Source organism: Rhyacophila brunnea, unplaced genomic scaffold (genome assembly GCF_057557595.1).
Source record: "Rhyacophila brunnea isolate RB1 unplaced genomic scaffold, BYU_Rbru_1.0 scaffold_20, whole genome shotgun sequence".
Classification (NCBI taxonomy): Eukaryota; Metazoa; Arthropoda; class Insecta; order Trichoptera; family Rhyacophilidae; genus Rhyacophila; species Rhyacophila brunnea.
Window position 1 is genome coordinate 10,236,584 of NW_028232860.1, and position 27,238 is coordinate 10,263,821.

At 35.6% G+C, this 27,238-nt stretch overlaps 2 protein-coding genes across 2 annotated transcripts in view; one reads left to right on the top strand and one right to left on the bottom strand.

The window, feature by feature from the left end:
- Polr1C (RNA polymerase I and III subunit C) lies at nucleotides 1-5,398 on the bottom strand. Its single transcript, XM_085948391.1, has 6 exons — nucleotides 5,272-5,398; nucleotides 4,885-5,185; nucleotides 3,047-3,166; nucleotides 2,529-2,711; nucleotides 1,020-1,247; nucleotides 1-155 (listed from the first exon to the last, which is right to left on the bottom strand). Exons 1-6 carry the CDS (start codon nucleotides 5,314-5,316, stop codon nucleotides 49-51), a joined length of 984 nt encoding a protein of 327 aa, XP_085804517.1. The 5' UTR covers nucleotides 5,317-5,398; the 3' UTR covers nucleotides 1-48.
- An 11,538-nt stretch (nucleotides 5,399-16,936) lies between these two features.
- LOC147071162 (uncharacterized) overlaps nucleotides 16,937-27,238 on the top strand; it is a 50,255-nt gene continuing 39,953 nt past the window's right edge. The window contains exon 1 of the mRNA XM_085948539.1: nucleotides 16,937-16,952. Within this exon, the coding sequence (XP_085804665.1) occupies nucleotides 16,937-16,952 (16 nt within the window). The remainder of the gene's footprint in view (nucleotides 16,953-27,238) is intronic.

Genomic DNA, 27,238 nt, shown 5'->3' on the forward strand with positions numbered 1-27,238 from the left:
TACTTTTAGAAATCAATTTTATTTTAAAAAGCATTACATTAATCAATTTTATTTAGAAAGTTCTGCAATAAACATTCTGCATTTCTGCTTTAAAACCATAATGGCTTCAACGAAGATGACATCTGGTGGCAGGGCCCCAACCGATTCAACATTATCTGGAACAAACAAGATATTCTATTACTTATTATTTATCTCCGAGGGAGACTAAATATATAAAAGTGAGATTAGGAAATATTTAAATTAGCTGCATTATTTACATACATAGGCAGCTAAATACACTGAAACATCATTAATACTTTGGACGCTGAAGACGCACCCGGCGCGTAATGACCAGGCGGCCGATCAATGTAATTAACGTGCATTTTAAAGGTGGTAATTAAAAAATCATTATCTAGTCAGCAGCGAATGAGTTAATTAGAATATTTAAATGAACAGTCATAAAACATTGTGTATATCATGTCTATAATAACAAAACGACAAAAGGCCAAAGATGACTGCTATAAAAAATATTTTTTCGACATACAGAATATTTAATTTCTTATGTCACCAATTCAATCGCATTAAAAAAATTTAAGGAATCACCATCAAGTGTGGTAATAAAAAGTTCATAAGATTCCCTCTAGTTACAGTCCAAGACTTAAGCATCGGCCTATAGCGTCGTGGGTCCCATGTTCGAATCCTGGGTCTGGCAAGTACACATAATGTTTTTCAATTTGTGTAGAGTCCGAGTATGGACCTAATAGGTTGAGCAAGTGGCTGACATCCATCTCTCGTAAAAACATAATCTGTTAATACTTAATACAAACGTCCACTCTGTGGAGACCCATATGATCATATTAGGATCGGACATGGTCGGAATAATAATACAGTCCAACCTCTTTAGTCAACTCAGTATTCATTTATTCTTACAGTTTTCATATATTTATATAGATAATATCTTCATTATATTAAGATATCCAGCTAACCTCAGCATAAAATATTGCATTGTGACTAAAAACTGGAATACCTTGGATACTCACAGATAAAATGGTCCCGAACCCTGCTCAGAATAACAGCATCTTTCAGTTCATCATGTCTAAGCACATTTCGACTGCATGTGTCGTATCGGGCATCTTTGACATATGCTGCTCCTTCGCGGTCAATTGCAATCACTCCAGGAGCGAAACAACTCTTCAGCAGATTGGCTTGCTCTCCTAAGATGGGTCTGGTTAAATATATCTCGGGTAGTAGTCTATAGCTTGCAGTTGCTGTGAAACATAGTAAATAAAAAAATATGATTTTGATGTAATGGATACCTTTTTTTGATGATGCATGATTTAGCCCGGTCACACATATGAACTCGTCTTGACTGTAACATGTCGAATTTGTCAATGTGATTTTGCGTAGATGCTGCTTTCCGTTGTCAGTAATTCGGTTAATTTTGATTTATAACCATGTCCCAGTAGAGACGATTTTGTATGCTTTACATTTTCAATAAAAAAATCTTAACTATTGTGTCCATTCAATTAAACTTTGTAATGTAATTTAATATTTTATAGAATAGCTACAGAATATTAGAATTCATAGACATTAAGGTTGTTTGTGAATGTAAAACTAAATTAATTAATGTAAAAAATTTCCATATTGGCAAACCTGAAGGCCGTGATTTATTTATTTTAATATAACAATATTATGGACATTGATTGAAAAATGTTAGGAGTTTACCAAGTGAATTAAGCAGCCCATCTTAAGAAATTATAACTAAAATAAAACAAATTGAATATAATAATATTAGATATCAATATCAGAAGCTATTTGATTGAACATGGATCGGACATGGTCGAATTGCTTTGTCAATTGGCATCACCGATGAATCGCCCAACGCCTTATTCAGGGAATTAAGTATGAATATTACGAATCCACACAAAATTTACAGAGAATAAAAAAACACTCACGTCACGTGTGAGGTGATGATACAAGTGAGGAGGTTTCACGGTGATTTTGTTACATTTTTGGAGGTAGATGATGTAGAGGAGATAGAAGGTCATTGTTGCGTGGATGTTTGAAGGAGAGTTTATTGATCGTTAGAAGAATACACTGAATACAATAATAAGGATGATAACGTGAGATTATAATCGCAGATACGGATGTACTGGTGACATCGATGTGATCAAGAGATTCATTATATCAATGAACTGAGAGACTTGATTCAAGTGGAATGACGTTGACCACGTCGAATGAAGGACTCGTGACAATAGTAGTGCGTCTCGTGACGGACTCGATGAGTTGAGTGAGGATTCACGCATTGGCATTCCAATTTATACAAATGCAGTACATATATTACAAGAGATATTGTCGCAATTAACAAATCAAAACAGACCCTACTGGTCCAGTTATGATTGAGGAAATGCTGACTAATGTTATCGCTCTATTGTTTTGTTTTGACAAAGAAACTTACATATTAAACTGTATCACTCATTTAATGCCAAGTGGTATGATTGCTACACATTTATACAAGTAAAACGACGATTGCATAATGTAGTCCTTACCAACAGGTGAGAATTTAGCGTGGTCCTTTCCAACTCCTTTTATAGCAACGAGAGTCAAATCTAACTCATGTCCTGGTCTCATTTTGGCTATGAGAATATCACTATGCACTGACCCAACTTCATCTTCTTTATAAATAGCGTTTTGGTTTCCAATGGGTTGCCATTTAATTTGTCCGGAATAAACTGTAAAAAAATATTAAACAGTCTTAAAAACATGCATATTAGAAAAATCCTAGAACAGGTTTTGTGATCGCGTAGCATTCAAATTTTACTTACACACCATTTACTTGTTGAACGATTCTGACCACTGTGCTATCAACCCAAGTAATTATTTTTTATCGACATTATCAGCTGGGGTTGATCCACTACTTGATGAAAACAATACGATTACCCATGATAACTGCGATTCGGCTAATCTAAAATTGTTTCGAGCAGGAAAAGGAGATCTTCACATGAACGCTAGCGTCAATTGGATCTCACGAACAAGATGAGGAAAAAAAGTATTGTGATTAGCTTACCATTGTGATTCTTGTAAATATCCTCCGGCCGACTCGAATCTTTCACTTGTGAAGGATTGTTTGTGCATTTAACCTTTAAGTTAAATTCAAGAGAATCATTTTCAGTGCCTTCTGTTGCCTCTATGGATAGAAAAAGAAATATCAGCAGCCAGTCACAGAGAATCAACACGGCCTCAACTTAATTTCAACTCAGAATATCCATCCAATATGTTATTATTGACTCAACTATCACTCAAACCGGTCCAACGTCGTTGAACATAATAACATCAAACGTAGAAGTAGTGTTTTTGCCAAATAATAATATGTACATGTGTGTTATTTTGTTTCAATATATTATGATTATGCTTCATCTGTTTATTTAACTATATCTGTGGTTATATTTTAATAAATATGTATTATTAATATGGTATGTTTGTAATCAGATTGTTTCGGTTCAAATTACAAAGACTGGGTAAGATTCAAATATTATTTTTACAATTTTTGTAGATGGCAAGCATGGAATTTTGATGATCTCCCATTCTTTGCATCTGGATCAAGATATTTCCATATTAGAGGTCTAAAATATAATATAGTTTAACTAAAAATGGTGATTTTTCCTTGCTTGCAATAAGTAAAAGTAAAATATTAACATGCAAATCCACTATGCTTGCGAATCAATGGTGCTCCGCGACCGTTCCTAGTGGATATGTGCCCGAGCACCGAGCGTGTATAGTTCGCGAACCATAGAATGCGTTTCGAATACTGTCATTCTTTTCACCACCACCACCAGTGAATCAAAACGTGTAGCGTGTACGTGTAACAGACAAACAGAAAGAAAAATATTTAGCTCTCATCAAACTATATCAAAGCAAACCGGTATTGTGAAATACTCAAGATGCTAATACATACCTGTATATTGTCGCATTTAGACCAAGCGAGCGAATGATTGTTTTTCCCGACTCCAGCGAAATTCTCTTGACGTATACGCTTTATGGAACAAACATTCGCTCGCTTGGTCTAAATGCGGATTACAATGCACGGATAATAAGCCTTAAAACTTCAGGAACAAATTTGCTGATCGCTTTCCTAGGAATTTTAAACAAATATTGCAGACTGGTAAAACTATCACCGGTGGATAAAAATCTTAAGGTTAATGCCAGCTTATCTTGAGCCCATATAGCCTTTCGGAATTTAGTATCCTTTCTTTGGATTAAGTCAAAATTTGACGAAGACATTCATATAAAATTTCTGTAATGCGTCAATGACATTGAGCTACTTTACGAGCTGCTTGTTGGCGAATTTACAATCTGCCTGTAAAGTCGTCTAGTGTCATCATTGAACAAGCTAACAAGCAGATTGTAAACAATCTACCGAGAGAAGTTAAAAGTCGGTCAACTTTACATGCTACACGCCGGCGTATGGGCCTACTGCGTCTGCGCAGTAGAGCCCTCCCGGTAAAAAAAAAACTATGTTCTGTCAAAATAGTCGTTAGCTTGTTGGCTTTTCAGCGAATGGAAAGTTTTGTGTGTCATCATCACAATCGCTGAATCACCCGCTTTTAAATTCGCCAACAAACAGCTTGTAAAGTAGCTCAATGTAATTGATGCATAATGCTCACTTTATCTCAGTTTTTGTAGAAATCGGCTCGCCAAAAACGAGGAAGCCTTTTATAATCTTCTAGCTAATAATGATTGAATATGACAGTACTACTAATTCAGATGACACGTTCGCTTAACGTTCAGATAAACATTGCGGAGCGACCATCTTCACAAAGCATGTCTTATTTTGAGCGATTACAGGTTCACGAAACACTACTGGTTCGCGAACATAGTGGATACGCGGCTTAATAATTGACGTACCTTCAGCCCGCAATTCAAAGAGTCTGGCATCCGCCCTTAGAGGTATTAAGCCTAGTCTGTGAGCAAGAACCTCGTCCTGTATAAGAGACGTATTATTGTGTATCATTACTTTTTCTATTGCCATACTAGGAACTTCACTTAGCATCAACCTGCGAAAGGCATTGGCGAAAGCTGGCTGTATTCCAATTAAATCGAATTCTATTTCAGTGGGATCCTTGCGAATTACGACTACTTTAAATTGCTGCTTGAACTTCTTGCGACTCCACGGGTCGTCGGCCATGCCATAATCTTCGGCACCGGGCTAAAACAGTAAATGTGAGGTTATTGATTTAAATCTAAATGTCACAATATCTAACAGAACATTTTAATGTGGTGTTACTTAATTACCTTCAATCTAAATTCTTCCAGAAATAGACGTGGTTTTGGATCCATTTGACGGATTTATTGTAAAATTTTGTAAATAAAACCACGATCTTGACCGAAACCTATTGACAGTAATAAAGCAATAGACAATAATATAATATTAAAATAAAAACAACTGTCAAAAGTATCGACACGTGCGATTGACAATTGTCTATTACATATTAAATAGATAGTAATATTATGTAAAACTATTTGTAAATTAAAAATCAACTATGCCGATAAATAATTTAATCCATTGTAACATGTGAAACAATCGAATTTTTGGCTTTGATATAGTATAGTTATTTAATTTAAGGAAATATTTAATTATATTGACGAAAACATTTTTGATGTGTCTCTCTACCGGATATGACTGTTTTTTCAAAGCAGACGCTCATGCGATGCCACATAAAAAATACCATTTAAAATTATTAAGAAAAATAACTACTAAAAGACGTTATGGAGTTACAGTTAGAATAGCGCAGCAAGAATAGATAGTGAAATTTACGATGATCTTGTAAAAAAAATATTTAATATTTATCTTTTCATACAAGTAGAGACTAGAGTTTGTAGTAAGTTATTAGTAGGGCCAGGATTTGTATGCAACAAAAAACATGGTTATATTATGCATGCACGTATGCACTTAAAATCAATAAAATATGCCCTAAAACCGAAGAAATTTGCAGTTAAAAATTGACATTTTTTGTGGGAAAAAGTTGTAAATACCCACTTTACCCAATATTACTGACAAAAAATCGAATAACTAGTTAATAACTTTTCAACATAATACGATATCAGAACAAAAAACACAAACAAAGAATATAAAGTTAATCAATTACAATTTTCAAAATAGTTTTTTCACAAGTACCTACAAATAATTGAATAATAAATGCAATGTAAACCAAACATAACTTAAAAAACAAAAGCGACACTCTTAACTATTCCTAAATACTACATAAACCTAAATCTGTTTTTTGCCCGAAAAAAAAAATACATTATTTTTTTCAATATTATGCTCTGGCATTAAATTTTTTCGCATAGGTATCTGTCAGTATTTTGTTTATATGCGGAAAACTACCTCTCAACGTCCACTTGGGCAAACTTTAAATAATAGTGCCCGAGTTGACTTCACTTTTTCCACTGTTATATCCACAGCTCGGAGATGGCATTAAAAATGCAAGTGCATCTAAACTATCTTCCTTCCTAACTTAGTTATATTTCGATAAAATAATTAAAAAAAACTAAAATTTTACATTCAAAAGCTCTAAAATATGCATTTATTTATATTAACACTCCAAGAAAGATGGGATATCACTTTGCATGTGCTAGTATTATTTATTATTTATAAAATGCCATTTTAAGATATTCATGAATGTTTATTCAATGCAATTGAATGACAGGAACCATTGGACAGTCAGTCGCCTGTGATTTGCTGGGCTCACTTGCGTCTAATCTCCGAGAAGTCGTAAGTAACCGAGAATCTGTTTCTAACGCAATGAGTCATGACACTAATACGCCATTACAATAAAGGTTATATTACTATAAATTCTCGAAGCTTGTATCGCATAATGGAAACGGATACGTCAATGGTCACGTGACATCTACCTATACATCTGTGAATGACTTTCATGCACAATTTCTTGTGCGCGCCGGGTATGAAGTGAGTCGTCCATTTAATATGTCATTGTGAGATATGCACTAATGTCTCAAATATGCTCTAACGTCTCAAATATGCATTTATATGCACAATAAAATTTTATTTTTGGATTCTGTGTCTTTCAAAACAGATTTCTGTGCTACTCTCATAGCTGTGCATACACCCTAACAAAACATGCACTAGCATATAAATCCGGGCCCTAGTTATTAGTATACCTAATGATATTGATAGTGGTATTCATAATATAATTCTTAATCCTTCTCGGTTATATTATAAACGTTATTGGCCACCACCACGTTAGATAATGGCGCTCAGAATAAACGTGTTGTTTCACTGACCAATCATCAATTGAACATGATTATACAATCAAGATACCAGTAAAAGAATGAATTTGCCATATTACAATACTGCTTATTATTTATAACTGAACCACAGTGCATACGAACATTAAACAATAATACCTATATAACACTTCGAAGTTCGAACCCTTCAAATATTACCTATTTGGTTATGCGTAACGCGTAAACTCGCGCAATGTCTACCTGAATTAATCCGGTTTGCGCAACAGGAAAACAGGTGGTCTTTTTATCTCCTGCTATTTCTGAATAAACACAATTTTAAGACAGAAATTTTATTTCGACATCTGGTCCAGACTGCTCGATTTTATGTAATATTACATACGTAATCAACCAGAGTAGGTACCTAGTAACTGTATGTTACTATATCAGTTTCATGATACAGTTTAAAATTACTGAACTCAATCGCATTTCGCTGTAATATGGAGATAGCCCAAATGTATTTTTAACACGTATGTGTAATCAATTGATCAGACTGATATCATTATACAATCAGGGCTCGAAATGGAACGGAACGCACCGGAGCGCCGTTCCGGCTCGTGAAATTTGTAAAATTATCGCTCCGTCTCGTGGAAAAAATATGTTGACCATCTGATCTAGAAAGACCATAGAATAGAAAACCTGACACTTATTTTTATAAAATACACATACGATTTGATGACTATGTAAATATCTTCATAAAATTTGTCGAGCGCTCCGGTTCGTAAGCTTTTCCATTTCGAGCGCTGTATACAATACGTGGTATAAATCGCAAATGATAAAAGCGAACTGACGTTTCTATAAACTATAAAGTATGCAACTATGAGTATTTTATAAATTATTGCAGTCTCCACAAAGTGACTATAGAATCACGAATCGCAGCGTCAATTTAATGTCATTGATATTTACAATGAATGACTGAAACCAAACGAGTTAAAAACTACTAATTACGTCGTTTTTGCATTAACTTTGCGAAAATAATAAATTATCATTGCCTGATTTATTTATTTACGATGTGTAGAAGGATTTGTAAGTTATTTAATTTATATTAGGTACGTATTTGCAAATATAGCGCCGGAACAGCCACATAGATAAAAATAATGTCGAAGGAGCTATCACCAAGACGGTATATGCACGCAATACAATTTATATTCAGTTGTAAGGCATAAAGTCCACTAAAGCAGGCTTGCGGGGCGCTCACGCATTTTCTATGTGAATCATCGAAAATACAACGTAATCAAATACGCCAGCGCACACTGGATTTGATGACGCATTGTGCCCGCCTGCCCCATGAGTCACCGTTGTGTGGCTTTTCAGCCGGACGAATTAACGAAAATACAACGTAGTCTATTCATTGAACACGGCGAGCAAAATCACGCTCTGGAAGCGTCGTCGATAGACGGGCGAGAAGGCATTATTTAATAACAGAGAACTCATTGTTTAGTTATTGCGTAATTACAAGCCCCGAGAAATAATATAATATTTTTATTGCTTTGTTATGAGAGACGCTGATAATAATAATTATTATGTGCTTCTTGGGCCCCTTATTACATAGGTGAAGGGTAATGCGCGGGTGGGAGGGGGCCTACTCAGTAGTGAGCGCAACGAGCGCTTTTTTTGTGGGCTTTATGCCTTCACGAACAATTTTATTGGAAATGTAGCTGTTCAGACAGTGGCGCACCCAGGGGGGGAGGGCAAGGGGCCCTGGCACCCCCCAAACATAAAAACTATCAGAATGATTTTAAACATTGAAATTGAAAGCCAATAAATTATACCTTTGGGCTTAGACAAATAAAAACACGGCAAAAATATGATTTATAATAATTCTCCAGCACCCGTTTTAGAAAAAATTCTTAGATTTTAAAATTAACATAATAAACAAAACAAATAAACAAAAATTTCGAAACACTAATGTCAGGTTTTTTTAGAAACCCAATCCCTAATGGAACTGTCAAAAATTTCTCGGTGTCCACCCGAATTCCGGAGTGGTGTAGGTCATGGCTGGGGAGGGCTGACAGGGCTCTAGCCTGGGGGCCCGGGCTGTGGGGGGCCCGGCGTGTCGGGTTGACCAGATAAGTGAGATAAACACACATCATAAATTAGCTTTAATAGTAAAAAAGTCGCCTGCGGCGCTATTATACTTCATAGCCATGAATATTTTCAATTACTTATATAATTGTGCAATATATTTTTTGATTATTATGTGTCGATACTCGACAGCTCCATTATTAAAGTAGATGTATTAAAAATCGCCAATAATTCACTGTATAACTACTCTTAATTTGAACTAAAACACAATTTGAATCTTAGCGGTAGGTAGGGGGCCCGCCAAATATCCTAGCCTGAGGGCCCCGGTTTCAGGATGTGGGGACCATGATGTAGGTACACCGAGTGCAATAAGACCGATAAACGAGAAATTAGGCTGTGAAGAAGAAAAAGAGCCTATGGGACTAATTTACATTCTCCTCCTTGGGCCCCCCCCCAATATTAAATCCTGGGTGCGCCACTGTGTTCAGATGTGCATGTAGCTTGATCCGGATATCCGAATGTTAAGTTGTACGAGTATGTCCCAAACTTTCAAAATATTGACAGGTCATTACGAAATTTGGTGGTTAGTTGTTAGCCGGCTCGCACATCACAACTCGCCTCGTGTGCCTAAGCGCCATAAATCAAAGCTTCCGAGAACGGGCAGGCGGTGTTCATTGATAAAACCTCGCACACACAGAAAAGAAAATAAATAGAACTCCGATCTCCTATTCTACAAACGTTTGAAAGTGAAGCAGGATTTTAGTAGTGTGAGTAAATGTGTGGACGCAAAAAAAATGACCTTCGTAGCACGCACAGAGCCGCATTATTGATGACTACTTTCAGTAGAAAGACTTAATACGAAACATATTTTAAATACTTACATATTACTAATATTAGTGTTTTAACGCGTTTTTAAATTAACATACATACTTATTAATTTCACACACAATTAGGAATATACTTTCTAGAAATTAAAAAAAGGATATTAATTTGGTTTTTTAGAAAGTATATTTATATGAAATGAATGAACATAAATAACACATTGTACAGAATAATTATGAAAAATATTAAATATAATTATAAAAATCCCATTCAACTTATACGTCACATAATATATAAGATTAAGTAATAACAAGATAAGTACAGCAATATTTACATACAACAGGTAATTCTATATAGGTATAACATTAATCGCATTTATAATAATATATTAACAGAAAGCATACATTTTGTCTTATACCTAACTTACTGTCATCCATCAAACACACATTTTATTAATGGTGTGGGTTGAAAAAATCAATCTAATAAACAATAATGATGGGACCCATGTAGGGCTTCCAATTATTATTAACCAGAGGAAAATTACTTACTATCCAGTTAGCGGTTAGTTTGCTTATTTACATTATTTACAATATATTTGTATAAGTACAAACAAAATTATTTACGGGCAAGACAAGACGTGTACCTACTCAATTTAGGGGATTAAGCAAAAAACCCAAAGCAGTTGTCGATATCCCACAGCTCTATAGATTTGCCGTGGATATCTAAGCCACGCGTAATCCTTAAAGACCGCCGCGCTATTATTTATTCTATGGAATTTGTCTCACACTATATCAATAACAATAAAAGTAAGCCATTTAAAGGGTAAGTAAGTAATAAAGTAATTTAGGCAGGCGATTTTATTACTTGAGTGAAGACTGAGTTGTTGATTATTTGTTACGACGCGACGTTTTTGAAAAAGCTTTCACATGTTATTTTCGCGGTTTGTCTCTTTAGTTCATATACCTACTAATAATTATATAATAATAACCCGGTTTTCGGTTAGTTTACATATCCGCGGTTACCCAGTTAGCAGGTTTCAGTAAAAACAGGGTTGGAAGCTCTAGATCTATTAACACGCTATTCATTTTTCGTATACAAATATGAAAAACGACGGTACGGACGTAAATAAGAAAATATTATACACGATTTATTCAATCGAGACAGGGAGAAAAACCAAATATCAACTTTTTTGACTTTTCTGTCGCATGTATAATGGAAGATCTCTCTAAACATGGCATTATCACTTCCCTTCCGACTAAATATAGGTAGGTACACAATACATCTACGGTGAGCAATAATACATAACTGAAACATTTAATGACTTCAAAATAAAGTGATAGTCAGCAATTACAAGGTTTTGTGTCTGCTTATGGTAGTCGAGATGGATATCCAAAACAAGGTACCTATTTGGAATGATAAAAAGATCATGGCTATGTCAAAATGCCGACGGAGATTAGGTATGTCGACGTAGTTTTAAAATTTGAAATAATATAGCTAGCCATGTGTTTTTTTTTAATTCATAATCGGCGGCAGTGCGTAAGGTACTGGCCTTCCATCCCAGATGATGAGTTTTGGGTTCGATCCCGGTGAAGTCAAAATATATTTACATAATCTAATATGTAAATTCCTTAAGCCTGGGAGTTTTACCACTATTATTGGGCTTCACGGCCTGTTATGGTGTTTAATAAAGAAACAAATAATAATTATAAAAAATAATACAGCCCCTTTATAAACATTATATATGTATACAATACTTATGTGTTTACGTTATTTCTTGATAATAGAAAGTAACATTCAGACCATCGACATCTAATTCAAATATAATTTTCTACAGTAAATATTTTACTATATAACTATAACAATACTAACCTAACATGATCTTGATCTTGATCCCGTGGAAATCTGTTATGCCAAAAGTCAATTCTTAGTATAATATCATTAATTATTCATAAAATATTTGAAATCGTTAAACTTTGTAATTTGTGTGTTTATCTCTTCATTTTGTGATTAAAATGAATATTGACAGTAAATAAATGCACATTTACCTATGCATATTGCATACGCAACTGTATAAATCATTATTATAAACAAAACAGTTATAATTGATTATAATAAATATTATCTAATATTCCCTGTCTGAAATGCGGCCCTGTTATTCAAACAAAACACACGTATTATATGCATACAATGGTGTGCGTCGCACTTTCCAAATACACCCAATATTGTTTGTGCGTCGTCAAATACCACGCGTAAAATTAATTTTAATTCATGTTAAGATATTGACATATATATTCAAAATAACAACAAAAATATGCTTTCTTGTGAAATGTAGTTGCGCTATTTGTTTTATTTTTCATATTTGTATCGCTACTACAACCTTTTACTGAACATATTGCCATTTTCAATTTTAAATTAACATAAAACCGAGAGCATTGAGGCAGTTGTCAGACCGACGCACAAGTTTAGAGTGACGTTTTCTGAACACGCGGTTTAAGTTTACCTTACTCGAGATCGGTTGCTTGCGTAGCCTTACCGGTTGGGTATTTCAGTTCCCTATATTTCTGAGTTCCCTGCTCGCACATCTGCTTAGCGATATCGACATTCGCCGCATCGGAGAAACTCTCATCTACCATTTTTATTGTGCTGATTGTATGAACAAACGTCAAACGCGGTGACCAGCGATGAGCGAGATGACAGTATAGACAGAGATAAAGACAGAAATGGCCGATGGCCGCGGGCTGTGCGCTTGCGCGGAGCTGACATTTTTTGAGATCGACATGCAGACTTTGGCCAATGCAACTAGACGAATGTCGCAGGGTCGCAGAGTTGCAGTTGCATCGGCCAATCTGCGAAGCTCCATTTGATAACGTTTGTTTCTTGGTTTACGATGACGTCACATCGACGAATTCGTCGTAAGACGCATGCGGCGAGTTCTGATGTGCGAGCCCTCTTATGGCCACTCTAAACACGCACATCGACTGCCTACAGAACGCGTGATTCGGAATGGGTCAGACACCGTCGGCGGCCCCTCAAGCCACGGTTTTTGACGAGCCTCCCAACCTATTGCTAAGGTTAAAGGCAGTGTAATGTTCTACAAAAGTGTTCCCCAAATCTGCGGAACTCCAGGGTTTAGCTATTTTTGGTATTTTACATAAATCCACTTGAATTGTCGGCATTCAGCATCAATTATTATGAAGCACTGAATGATCTAGACCCCCTTTTGTAATAGCCAAGTAACATGCGACCCTTCATCATATTGGATACATAGTTATTTTTATTAGTCAGGAAACACACTAAAAATAATTACATCTAAAATGTTTTTTTTATTAAATAAAGTAAATTTGTGTTTTTTGTTTATCTCACTTTACTGGTCGACATGCCAGGCCGCCCCCCCCCCCCCCTCCTAAGCCCGGGCCCACAGGCTAGAGCCCTATCAGCCCCTCTTTTGGGGCACATGGAGTCAGAATAAGGAAGAGCAGTAGAGGTGGGAGCTTAAACTGTAGTACCTAATCTATGTATCATTTGTGTAAAAAAGAAACAAATAGTTGTCAAATTATGAGTACGAATACGGCCGCGATCGATCTGTTCGCCACACCTGTTATAATATGGAAAATTGAGCCTGGTTGGACCAGTTGATATTTCAATTTTGAATAGATAAATACTTTTATTCGTAAATGCTAATATTACAATATTGCATTGCGAAAATCTCGTTGATTAATCTTATACTCGTATCTACCACTCAGGCTCATTTAGCTTTTATTAAAATATTGATATTTAGCTAGATAGTAACCACCTACATTAAATTTAACGAATTGACATTTATAAACGACATTAATGCATTTTTTATTTAGACGGCATAATGCATTTATTATTTATTGCCCAATCGGCATCGATAATACTAATTATAAATAGTAACATGACGTAATGAAAGTGGTACTTAACCTTAAACTTTTTTTTGTGAACGATTGAACGATGTCTTCATAATATGGGTCGAGGACAGTGTTAATGACGTTTTTGTTTGGCGGAACCCTTAATAAAGGATTGTTAACACCAGTGACGTTCCGTGGGGGTAGGCAGATTGAGCGTCGCTTGGGAGGGGGCAGTTACTAGAAGGGCGGCAAATCGAGGAGAATCATTTGGTATATAACTCTAGAAATAGCTACCTAACTAAAGTTAGTAATAATGAAATTATCTTTCCATTACAAAATCAGTTCACTGGTTGGAAAGAAAATGTATTAATTAACATAAAATGTACAACAGGACTGTTATTTTTTGTCGGATTCGCGATGTCTAGTTTAGAAATGACGCGTGCACGGATGATAAAAAATACTGTGTAAGTACAAAAATGGGGCGGCACTTTGACGCTGTCCAGGAGCGGCATTTTGTCTAGGGACGTCACTGGATAGCACCTACATGGCTGATACAAGCGAGGTATTAGGGGTACTAACCACCGGAGCAGCAATAGCTAGTTTTTTTTATTTAATATAATAGTTTTGTCAGGACAAAAAGGATATTTTATACAATTTCATAAATTTAATCTTATGATGTAAGTAAAGTACGTACGCATGTCGTTTACTGCTGTATGGAGCACCACAGGACGGCGAATCGAAGGATCGGAGCGTATTATACAAATTTAATAGGTTCTTGTTTATTTGGTCATTCGTGGAAGCCAGCGGCAAACAAATTTTGAGAATAGCCAATATACTGGATTATTTGTTAGGTTAGGACGGTTAGGTGATCATTCTTGAAAATTGCCGCTGTTCTCGCCTGGCTTCCAATAAACAGACTTGTACCATTTAATATTACCTATATTCTTATTTAGCACTTTAAAATATCTGATCTATGACTAATACATATCGAAAATCATTCTTTCAAAGTCTCAATAGGATGGATCAGTGTCATAGCATAATAAATAAGACATTATTTCTGAAAAAAATATAATTCTTTGTATGACAAAGGTGTCAGACAATGATGTGAGTCAGAAAAGTATAACATTAAAAGAAACAATTTATCTGTCAAAAATGTCATATATTTTATTCAAGTTATCTACATATCAACGTAAACATCGATACATACACAATGTAGGTAACACGTAATACCCCGTTTACACGTGCATGGATTTACTGCTGACAGTACGTATTATCGCTGCCATAACAAGAAAATGCACGTGTACACATGTATTATCCTGCAAGTTGCAAGATTGCATGCGTGAATCAAAAGAGTTCGGAAGCTTCTGAATTTTCACGCGACAGTTGGGATTCGTTAGATATCTGCGCCTACGCAGTAGAACGATAGTGGCGAAACTGCCGGAAAAAAAATGAATTACACTGCGCAGAGACTCATTTTGAAGTTAACCGATTTTCACTACTGTCAAATTAATAGTACCATAAAATAACAACATCGCGTCTCGTTTACTCTTGAAGAATTAGATAGGCGAGACAGTCAGCACTTTTATGTGAAAACAGTGATTATCGCGATGGTTTAAAATACACACTATTGCTGCAAGTAAATCCATGCACGTGTATAGGTGCTATACCACTAAAATTTTTGCAACCTATAGATGTGTTGCAACTTGCAACCTATAAATGCTGTAATACTTATGGAAATTTACCTTGTTTTTGTATAGATGATCACGATACGATGACTGTGTTGGACGAAAAAAGAAATTTATGCAGACGCCATTTTAATTTGTTTCGACAGTTATGGGCAAATCCCAACATTTTTCCCAATGAAGAAATATTTGAAAAATGGCCGGCATTCGTATCGGATCTAATGTTATATCATAATTCACACCATCCACCGCAATTGCTGCAAGCAACCAACTGGAGCGTGAAGGTCTCCCCTAAGATGCAGGCATTCTTTCGTTTCGTCAGCTAATCGCTAACCTGTGTCTACTCGGTTAACTGATTTCGTACAATAACTTTTCGGTACAATTTCAAATTGTTGCCGAAATGTATTATAGGGCGAAACCGGAGTTGCGTCAGCACCTAAAATAATGTTAGAGCCAAAGACGTGGGACAAAACTACCTTTAGCGAAGCCTAAATTTAATGGACATAGTTAAAGTACAGACCTACAAACTTATTTAAAGAGTTGATGGGGGAGCCTCAATCGAAAACTACCCAATCAAGACTCGCAACTGGACAGAATCTGGCATTCGAATGACGTTTTCAAAATGGCGTCCATTTCGAATTCTTTGACGACGTTTTTGATCGTTCTTTAGATAAGTTTGTATGGCTGTACTTTAACTGTACAGTGTAACTTTTCTTCTTCTATATTCTTCTATATTATTATTCTGTAACTTTTTTTCAGTTTTCTACAAAGGCAACGTGTTGCGTTATCGTGTCCGGGATCACACCGCTCCTTTCCAAAACGTTGCAGCGGAGACCGCCCTGTCATTGGCCTTCAACAGGTCCTCCTCAACACACTCAATCCCAATTCGAGGGCAAACCAACATATGCTTCGCATCCTGCACCTCCCAACACTCGCATGAGACATCCTCGCCGGTTAAGACACCCCACTTCTTGAGGCTTGTCTTGCACCTTGTGACACCGGCTCTTAGTCTGTTCAGTGCCTTCCAGACATCGAAAGGAAGTTCGTGTCCCGGCGAGGTTCCTCTGTTGGCTCTACCCAAGGATTGCAGAGTCTTTCTTTCCATTTCTGGATACGACTCTCTTCTGGGAGGCAATCCACTTCCGTTGTCCTTTTAAGGAACCTTTTTCTGGACTTGTGCAACAGTCAACGTGTTATTTTGTGGCTTTGAACACAAAACCAATGTAAGTATGCAGAGGCGCGTTTCCCTAACGCAACATGACGCAACCGTTTTGTGAGAAAATTTTAAAGGAGGCCTCCGAAGAGTTAAAACCTGCTACTCAGTTATCAAATTATATTGAAATTTGAAAAAAGATGCATATCTTTCACAAACGGAGTGGAAAATAGGTATTGCACAAAGCATACAAAAACCCTGTATAAAAGTAGGGATTCTAATAGCTCTGATTATAAGTAAAAATAGATTAATTATGTATGTAGATACGAACAGTGAACAAAAGGAAAAAATTCGCGCCCTGTGTACATTTTTATCTTTGATATTGATATCTTTTCAGTTAAATTGTAGGTATTTAGGTAGGTAATAGGTATACTTATACGAATGTACCTACCTATAAATATTTGACAGAATACAAATTAAAAATTGTTTGAATACATGGATTTAGATGTAAAATTAAAATTTGAGTGTTCATTTTTTATAGTAGGGGGCGTCAAAATCACTCATCAGTCATCACACTAAACGCGCCACTGAAAGTACGCTACCTTCTGGGCGAGTGTGTAAGAAGATATAATTCTCAATTGTCTACAAATATGATTCAAACTTAAACGCATGTTAAAGAATGTGTTGTTCAATATTGACGTCTGTATCATAATATGCATTAAAGTTTATTACGTAAACGAAACACGCGTTCAATATTGACACTATTTGAGGACATTGAGCGGAATTTGTATTATATATTTAACTCATCAACAAAATCTGGCTTCAAAGCCATGGTCTATGATGATTGGGTTTATCAATCCTATCTTATTAATCTGTGTTATGTTGATTTAAAAAAAAAACTCGTTTATTAGCAGTTTAATAATATGTATGCAATTCACATCTAATAATCTAATAAAAGTTTAGAATAAACGCTACATACCAGTGGAGAGGGGTGGAGGTGGGCTGTTAAGATTCGACAGAGATCAGAAAATTGTATTCGTAGTTCAATGAAAAAAAAATGCCAAAGGATTTAAATTCAAATCCCATCAAGTACCTATCTTCGGTCGATAGTATTAATATGAAAACAAATACGTTTAACTGACAAAGTTTAGTGTGCACTATTTATGTCGGATCTTAACGGCCTACATCCACCCTTCGCCACAGTTACATACCTATTGGTGTAATATTTAGGCACTGTAGTGTTGCCATTGTTCGTTCATAAAAATATGCCAAATAGGGTAGGAAAAGAAGCTATATGGAAGAAAAAATGTCATAGTTAAAAAAATATGTCATAATTATTAACATTATTTCAACAAGAAAAAAATATCGAAGAAGAATTTCATGTTTATAATTAATAAAATATGTCATAAAATGAAAAATGAATGCAGGAGGTCAGGGCAATAGAATTTAGTTATCATTTTGGATGTAGGTTAAAAAAATCTGAATTTAACGCCATACGCCATATGCGACTTTTCAATGCCTATTTAAAAATACTAGATCGTACGATAATAATAATAATATAATGGTTATATTATATAATATTATAATATATATATTATATACGATGACGAAATATATTGGAGGCACAAAATGTTATTGACTTTTCGAAAATGCTTCGGGTCCAGACACAATATTCTGTAGGTAGGTACCTACATACAATAAATTTCCAATCTGCAATCCGAATTCGGAACAAAACGAGTAAAACCGCCTTTCCCCATGAGTGTGTGCTTTTCTCAGAATAAAAATAATGACCATTCAATTCACTAATTTATTATGCTGCAATCAATAATGAAAGATAATAGCGTACCGTGTTACAAAATTATGTAATATAGAAGATTAATAATATCGATGGGATTGCGTTTGTAATGACATACTAAATATGTGAATTTTCTACCGAAACTAGGTACCTAAGTAGCTATCACAAAACGGAGTACACGGATCCCTGGAGTTCCGCGGAATACCAGTTGAGGAATACTAATAGGTATAGTATAAAACATTAGACTGCCATTAACCCTAGCGATATGTTGGGGCAGTGACGTCCCTAGGCAACATGCCGCCCCTAGGCAGCGCCAAAAAGCCGCCCCATTTTTTATACAGTATTTTTATCACCCTTTCATGACTCCAGAATCTAATAAATGTGTTGTATTGATACATTGCTAACAAAATATACACCAATAAAGCATTCAAAATTAAATTTAGATATAAAAAGCGAATAAATATAATTAAGTTAGACACTTACCCAAATCATCAATGTCTGATGTCGTATTTGATTGATATTTCTGACACATTTGGTTTGTACCATTTAGCAATACACAGATTTGTTATTTCCACACCATTTTTACAAAGCTATTATTGTATGTAGGTACAACATGTAAACAAAATATTTTTAACTATTTCTATAAGTATACCAAATCGAGATTTGCCGCCCTTCGAGTAACTGCCGCCCCCAAGCGATGTTGCAATCTGCCTACCCCCACGGGACTTCACTGGGTTGGGGGCAGTTTTGCCAACTGTCGTTGACAAAAACATGCTGGACGAGGTACGAAAACAAGCTAGAAAATACTAGATTTTGTAATAATAAGATTGCAAGTACTTAAATTTAATTCTACCGAGAATGAAGTCAATACATTTCCTTTCGCGTAGGTGGGTATCGAAAAAATGTCTATACCTGTAAAAACCGGACATTTTAATAGAAATGTATTTAAAAATTTACAAAAAATGCCTATATATTATATTGTGCCAACGGCGTTCAAGTTTTGTTACAATATGTCATTCCGATAATCATCAAACTGACGTCACATACCTACCTAAGCACACATTAAATTATATGATACGATTTCACTATAAGGCCACGAATGGTCCTATTGTTTCAACGTGTTAAATTATGTTATTTTCTCACACTACTAAAATAGGTACCGACCTGTCTGCATTAAGTAGGTATCTAATAATCATAAGTTTGATGCGCATGAAAATAAATAAACTAAATATCTAGCGTATTTCTAACACATTTAAAGCTGTTGGATGCATCAAAAAATGCTAGTAAAAACGCCACAAGCCAGATGCGTCTTTTTCAAGTCAGATGCCTATCGAAAAATGCTAGATCTGGCAATAAAAACGCTAAATTGGCAACGCTGGTTGAGGAGGCTCCATACATCGTGGCCAAGGAGCCCGCTTCAGGATGTGAGGGCCATGGTTATCATCATGTGGCGTGAAAAGGTCTCAGCTCGGCGAACAATAATTTTCATATGTGTATGTGGGTTAATATTTCTAATATAATACCTATGTGCTTATTTGGACCCAGGTCAGTGGCGCTCTGCATTTCCCTCTTTATAATCTCACTTTGCACGTATGCAAAGCACCAACGAAAAATCTTAGTGAAAACCTGAAAATACCTTCAAAGAACTCCAGAACTGCAATGGGCGAGGGCGACTCATTACAAAGAAGAAAAATAAAGGAATTGATAGGTATTACAACTTTTAAGCGTAGCTACGACTGCTACGAGTATCTATGTAAGTTTCGTTTGAATGAGTTTTTATCACCCGTGGCGCGAAGAGTTGTTATGTAAGTCATATTTAGTTAAAGTGCTTTTATTTTTAATCAGGTGCGCACACAGAAAAATGTTCTGGAGGCAGGGGTCCATTTTGAAAAATCATAATATTGTTTTATTGGTTTTTTAATGCGACGGGAGGGGTTAATTTAATCTGGCAGCTGGACGGTGTCACTGACTTCCACATTTACCCCGCCTACTACTTATAGATTCTCGTCGCTTCAACTGTAGAATATACCGTACTTTTATAGGTACATTGTTCATACCCTGAATCTAGTGATAAACAACTGGCCTGCAGATATTCTCTTTCGTGTTATTGTTAGCTGTAGGTATACGCATGGCTTAACGGTCATGATTATTAGGATCGTTAGTGTCCATCTGTGTCATCTGCGCTGTCTTGTATTTTAGACATGCCGCATCGGAATATTAAGAGCGTACATAAGTGAAACGGCAAATAATTTTCAACACTATGTGGAACGAAATTTCGGCCGCGTTGAGGCGCGTTGCCATTCGGAGAGGGATAGTCGACCTGTTTGCACGTCAATTTATTTTGTGATGGAGTCGGATGAATATATTCTTAAATCGTGTAAAGATGACTTAAAAACGTTCCGCATGTACTTAAAAAGGGAAACATGTCAATGAATATACTATTATTATTACGAATATAATAATAAACATAACATAAAAAGGACGCATGTTGAATTTTTATGACAAATTATATTTCGTTCGGTTCGCGTCATTTGCATCCGCAACCCGCAATCCGCGCATCGCCTAGTCACGATCTTTTTAGACCATGCATCAGCTGATGTATAGCATTAAAGCAAATATTGGATGCCCCAGATAGCTGTACCAATATTTTATGAGAGCCACAGGTCAACAAGTGGTCACAATCTTTGCGTATCGTAGAATGCCGAAAGGAGTAGGGCTAACCCGTTGAGAAGGCTGTTTGACAGTCAAATCATACGGGTCACGATCCTCAGTCAAGAGATCCCGATGAAGAAGAAGAACAATAATTAAAAAGTCATTTACTCGAGTAATTTGTATTTTGTCCGTTTCTGGGTGGGTACGTTCGGATTCGAACCCATTGTGTACGCGCTTGAAGGTAACCCAGAAGACATATTAATAATACAATTTTCTACCAATCAATTAATAATTATAGGGTAGGTAATGAATATATAATTAATTACACATTTAAAATGGAAGGGGCTGCAATTGAAGTCTCCGCCTGACAAAGTTCACAAACCGTTTTCAATGTATGTTTGATTGCCCAATTGGTCGGGAAAATGCTAAAACCCATTACACGATATAGTTATACCTACTATTTTTTTTACAAGATGTCACGATAAGGCGTTGCTGTGTGAATAAAATGCTCTCGTGTCTGGAGTGAATGGTAAAAAAATCATTGATGAAATAAACTTACAATTTTTTGTGTTTTTATCTAAAATTAGTGTGCGATACCAGATCAATGATATAATGAAAAAATGGTTCCGTTCAACTTTCGACCATTTACAAAATACAGCAAATGCGTTATACCTAATCAGAGCTGGAAATGGAACTGCAGCCGAACCCTGAATCTTGTCATTATTTTGGAATCGGAATTCTTGATTACGAATCTTGAGAGCACCGAACCGGAACTTATTAAATCTGCACAGGGCTCCTGGATGCAATTGTTTTGTGTATTTAAAAAAAAAATGTTATTCCATTATTTTTTGTTATGGTATCCTTGTACTGAAGCCAGTTATATCAAAAATTAATGCATTGTACCTACATATTATTGCACCCACATTGGCCTAATAGTCCTAATACGTAGAGCGGACGCCGTCGGGTTTAAAACGGTTAGTAAAGAAATGCATGTCTTTATCTTTTACAATTTATTTATTCTGATTCAGTGCAAAGTCTCAATGGGTTGGGCGAATGACTAACAACTATTCCACGTAAAAATGTCTGTTAATACAATCCACTCTGTAGAGGTATGATAGTTTACTTTTACTTACTTTACATATTATATAATCGTCATCAGCCGGGGTCGATTCACTGCTGGATGAAGGCCACCCTTAGCTCCTTCCACTCTTATCGGTCCGTAGTTCTTCGCTGGGACGTATATCCACCGACTTTATGAGGTGTCTATCCAGCGTATTTTAGGGTGTTCTTGTGGTTGTTAAGTGCCCCTTGGGTACTTTTGTATGACGGCATTTGTCCATCGGTTATCCACTCGCCGAGTGATATGGCCAGCCCTTTTTCATGTCATCTGCTTAGCGACCCCTATTACATCGCGTACTCTTGTCTGCTTTCATATCCACTGGATTCTTCTGTGGTCTTTCTACGTTATGCCCAACATGCACCTTTCTATGCCACATTATTCATAATTTATGAATTTTTATTACATTATGAGTTTATAATGGTACTGTCATTCAGATTAAGCTAGGTATTCTTTAACAAAAGCAGGGCTTTTTTTCCATTTAACGCGGTGGAACGGCGTTCCGGCACCTTTTTTCACGGTTTTATTTCAAAATCAATTAAACGAAAAAATATTTGCGCTTAAGTAATTACAATAATAATTCGTTAAAATGATAAAATAAGGTACAGGTGGAAGCCATTTTGAATGTTGGCGTGTTAGTGTTAGTGAAGTAACCGTATAGTTTAAATAGCAAACATGCGTATGTAACTAGCTTCATACGTATGCTGCGTATTATGATTTTGACAGTTTGACGTTTATCGCATGGCAGCATCTGCGTATATTGTTATTTACGTTTGTTTAGTCAGTTTGTGTTACGATTACGTGTTGTGCAACTATTTTATATATTATTTAGTGCAACCCCAAGTTTAAATATTAAAAAAATTTCCTGTTACTTCTCAACCACCGGCAGCGGCGCCGATTCCGCAAATAAAAAGCTCAAAACAGAAACGATGACAGAAGATATGGAAATATCGGTACATGTAGATGTTCCTGAATCATCTCTAGCTGATCTCGGGGATCAAGGTCGAACTCAAAACGATTGGCCAGACTGCTGGTCATTAGATCAAAAAAACGATTTTTGCTCAAAAAACGAATGGTTGAACGTACACAAAATGAAACTTGGCTGCACAATTTGCAGAAACGTTGGAACTCTTGGAACTGAAACGACAATGGGAATGAAAATATCCAAAGAATGGGCCAATAATGAAATCACGTATTCTGGGAAAGAGAGGAAGCTACAATTGGGGTCACTTCGAAAAAAAATTTTCGATCACAGAGGATCTATTGCACACAAAGCAGCGTTAAAAATCATTTCTGAAGCCAAAAAAAAGCAGATTGAAAATACTTTTTTAAAATCGTTATCTCGCGAAAAAGTAATAACAGCAAACATTTTTCGAACTGCATATAAAGTAGCTAAGGAAAATCAATCATTCAATATGTTTGAAAGTGAAATTAATCTCCAAGAACTAAATGGGATCGAAATGGGTCATATTCTCCATTCCACTAACGCATGTGTTAACATTGTAAATCATATATGTGATTAAATGAGAAAAAATGTTTTCAAAGAAATTGTTCAATCGAAAAATATAATTTCTTTGATAATTGATGAGTCTACCACCATAAGCCAAAAAACCACCCTCATTGTGTATGTTCGATGCTGTGTCGAAAGTGTTGGAATGAATTCACCAATTAATTTGTTTTTGGATTTGATTGAACTTAAAGACGTAACGGCAAAAGGAATATTTGAATCATTACTCCAATCTCTTGATTTATATGGGATGACAGAAGAATATTTAAAAAAATATTTAGTTTCGGTTGCATGCGACGGCGCTGCTGTGATGTTAGGTTCTAAAAATGGAGTGAAAAAATTGCTGACAGAAAAATTTCCTTCAATTATAGTTTGGCATTGTACTAATCACAGATTAGAATTATCAGTAAGTGATGTTGTAAAAAAAATTTCAGGGATCAATAGATTCAAATCATTTATTGATAAACTTTATGTTTTATACCACGCGTCGCCGAAAAATAATAGAGAGTTGCATTTATGTGCAGAATCACTAGGCGTTGAGGTACTGAAAATCGGAAGAGTTTTAAGTACCCGATGGGTGGCATCTAGTTTTCGTTCAGTTTCGGCTGTGTGGAATAATTATGAATCCCTTGTGCGTCATTTTGAAGAAGCGATGAATGACCCTACAAGAGATAAAAATGACAAGTGTACTTACAGTGGCTTAAAGAACAAAATAACATCAACAGCATTTTTATTGGATCTAGCATTGATGTGCGACGCTCTCCAAGAATTGTCGGAACTTAGTTTGGACCTACAAAATCGCAATGTGAACCTTTACATTGCAAATCGAAAAATAAATGAACTCGTTCAAGTTTTTGAAGAAAGAAAACAGAATTTTGGACCCTATTATAAATGTGCTGCAGCTGCTATAAGCAATCTGCATTTTCGTGGAGTTTTACTTCACGAAAAAGTTTCTAAAAATGATCCTCCTATTGATCCGAAAATATTTTATTCCACGTTGAAAACGTCAATTGAAAAAAGGCTGCTAGATAATAAAGATGTTGAGTTTGCACTTTGGGCTCGCGTACTTGACCAAAAATATTGGCCTGAAGACATTGATAATCGGTTGACATTTGGAGAGATGGAAATTAGAAACATTTCGATCAGGCTACAACTAGATGAACGAGAAATGATTCGTGGATTTCGCGAATACATTCTCGAAAAGACATATTCTGAAAAACTCTTGCGTTTGGTATATGCTCTGAATTCTATTCCCATTTCTTCAAGTGAATGTGAACGGGGGTTTTCGCAAATGAATCTTATTATTACCCCAACAAGAGCTTCGTTAAACACTAAAACAGTTTCGGCACTCTTGTTCATCAAACTCGTGGGACCACCCTTGACACTTTTCGATCCTTCAAAATATGTTGATAGGTGGTTACTTAAAGGAAGACATTCGGCCTTAGACTCTAACACTAAGAAAAGGAATCGAGATGATGTATCAGACGAGAATTGGAAAAAACTTTGGAAATCACTCTAAACTTTTATTCAAGTTCATAAATAAATACATTACATATGTATTTACAATTATATTTTAAAGTTGGTCTTATTTAGTCTTATTTGTACAATATATTTCAAATATAATGTATGTATTTTATTTTTTCTGTAGCTTTGTTTTGACTAAAATAAAAAATTATCGTAAAAATCAACCTTTTTTTGTTCGCTTCGTGGCATAGCTCCTTTAAATTTCATTTAAGTGACATTTGAATATAATTTTATTTAGTAAAAAGCTTGACATGAAGTGAGTTCCGGCACCTTTTTTTTTAAAAAAAAAGCCCTGAACAAAAGTCTACAAATTGTGGTGTCCATGTGCACCACGTGGTTAAGATATCATGAAAAATATTATAGACATACCTTAGATTGATATTTAAATAAAATACCCATAATATACTTTAAACTAGTTAGTTAGTTAGTATGTAGTTGGAGTATATTGGTTTTTTATGAACCAGAATCGAACCTTATTAAATTGTCACAGCAACGAAACCCGGAACCGAATATTTAAAATAATTGTGTATGCAAACAGCTCTGGTTATATTAATTCATAATATTGCCAATAATCGTTGTGTAGGTACGTTTCGTAAGAAGTCTTCGATAGCAGTAGGTTTATTTCATGAAAAGCTGTTTTTGAGTCGCGCATACGTTTTTCATACTCTAGCAACAGGGAAACTCAATAATATTCACCATGTGTATATCTCCCAGACCCGTGGAGTATTTCTATCTATTTCTATATATTCGTGGATATTAAGTACTTTATAATGATAATATATTATATCATTTGTCTTCTTGAATTATGTATAACGTCAGAAAGAAAACATAAGAAAATGTGTGCGATAGAGTGAGACAAAGAGAAAACGTAGATAGCTATATTTAAATATACACGTATAAACGAAATTCTAAATTTGAAAAATCGAAGGAATCATTTATTTTAACCGGGTCGTGAAAGAAAACAAATGATACTCGCATAATCGTTTGACAGATGCACAGATGGTTACATTGCAGTAATAGCTTGGAGTGATTAGAGAATCGAAAAATTAGTATGTTACCTTCCCAAGAGTTTTAAGTGTAATTATAATACGGGTAGGGTGCTGTAACCTACTGTAACCTTATGCAACATACACAATTAATAAAAAATAAATAAATAAATTATACCTACGTGTAGGTACATGTATATTATGTCTTACTGTCTTTGTTCTGGTGTTTCAGGCTCAATTATGTATCTGTAAATTGCTGCATAAGCCTGGCGAGTTTTTGTAGAGTCTCCTGACTATACCGAGCACGCCATCGCTGAACCCGTTTATTTATCAAACGTCTGATGGTTCTTTAGCTTCTTGTGATTGTTTGTGTATATTGCGTTAGGTTACACTAGGTAAAAACCCCTAAATTCCTTGGATAACACACTAATTAGGTTTTGAATGTGTGAGTGTCCTACGAAAATGAAACACGCATTAGGCACGTGCACTCGTGTGTGTAATATACCAATATTAAATGGGCGTCAATGCATAAATCGAGAGCAGTTACAATACAATGTATGTCGTATTATTGACACGTGTTTAAGTTTATCCCGGATTATTCCTTACTCGAGATCGGTTACCTGCTACTCCTTACCCGTTAGATATTTCAGTTCTCATTATTTCTGAGTTCCTTGGCTATTTGTTATATTCTACTCAGTGACGTCCCGTGGGGGTTCATTGAGCGTCGCCTGGGGGCGGCAGTTACTCGAAGGAAGTTAAATCGAGGAGAATCATTAGGTATATCTAGAAATAGCTACCTAAACTTAGTAATAACGGAAATATCTT

Coding starts and splice junctions, on each gene's coding strand:
- Polr1C (XM_085948391.1), bottom strand. CDS start 5,316: ATGGATCCAAAACCACGTCTATTTCTGGAAGAATTTAGATTGAAG. Junction 5,186..5,271: donor TGGAAGAATTTAGATTGAAG/GTAATTAAGTAA, acceptor TTACTGTTTTAG/CCCGGTGCCGAAGATTATGG. Junction 1,248..2,528: donor CGCTAAATTCTCACCTGTTG/GTAAGGACTACA, acceptor TATGTTTCACAG/CAACTGCAAGCTATAGACTA.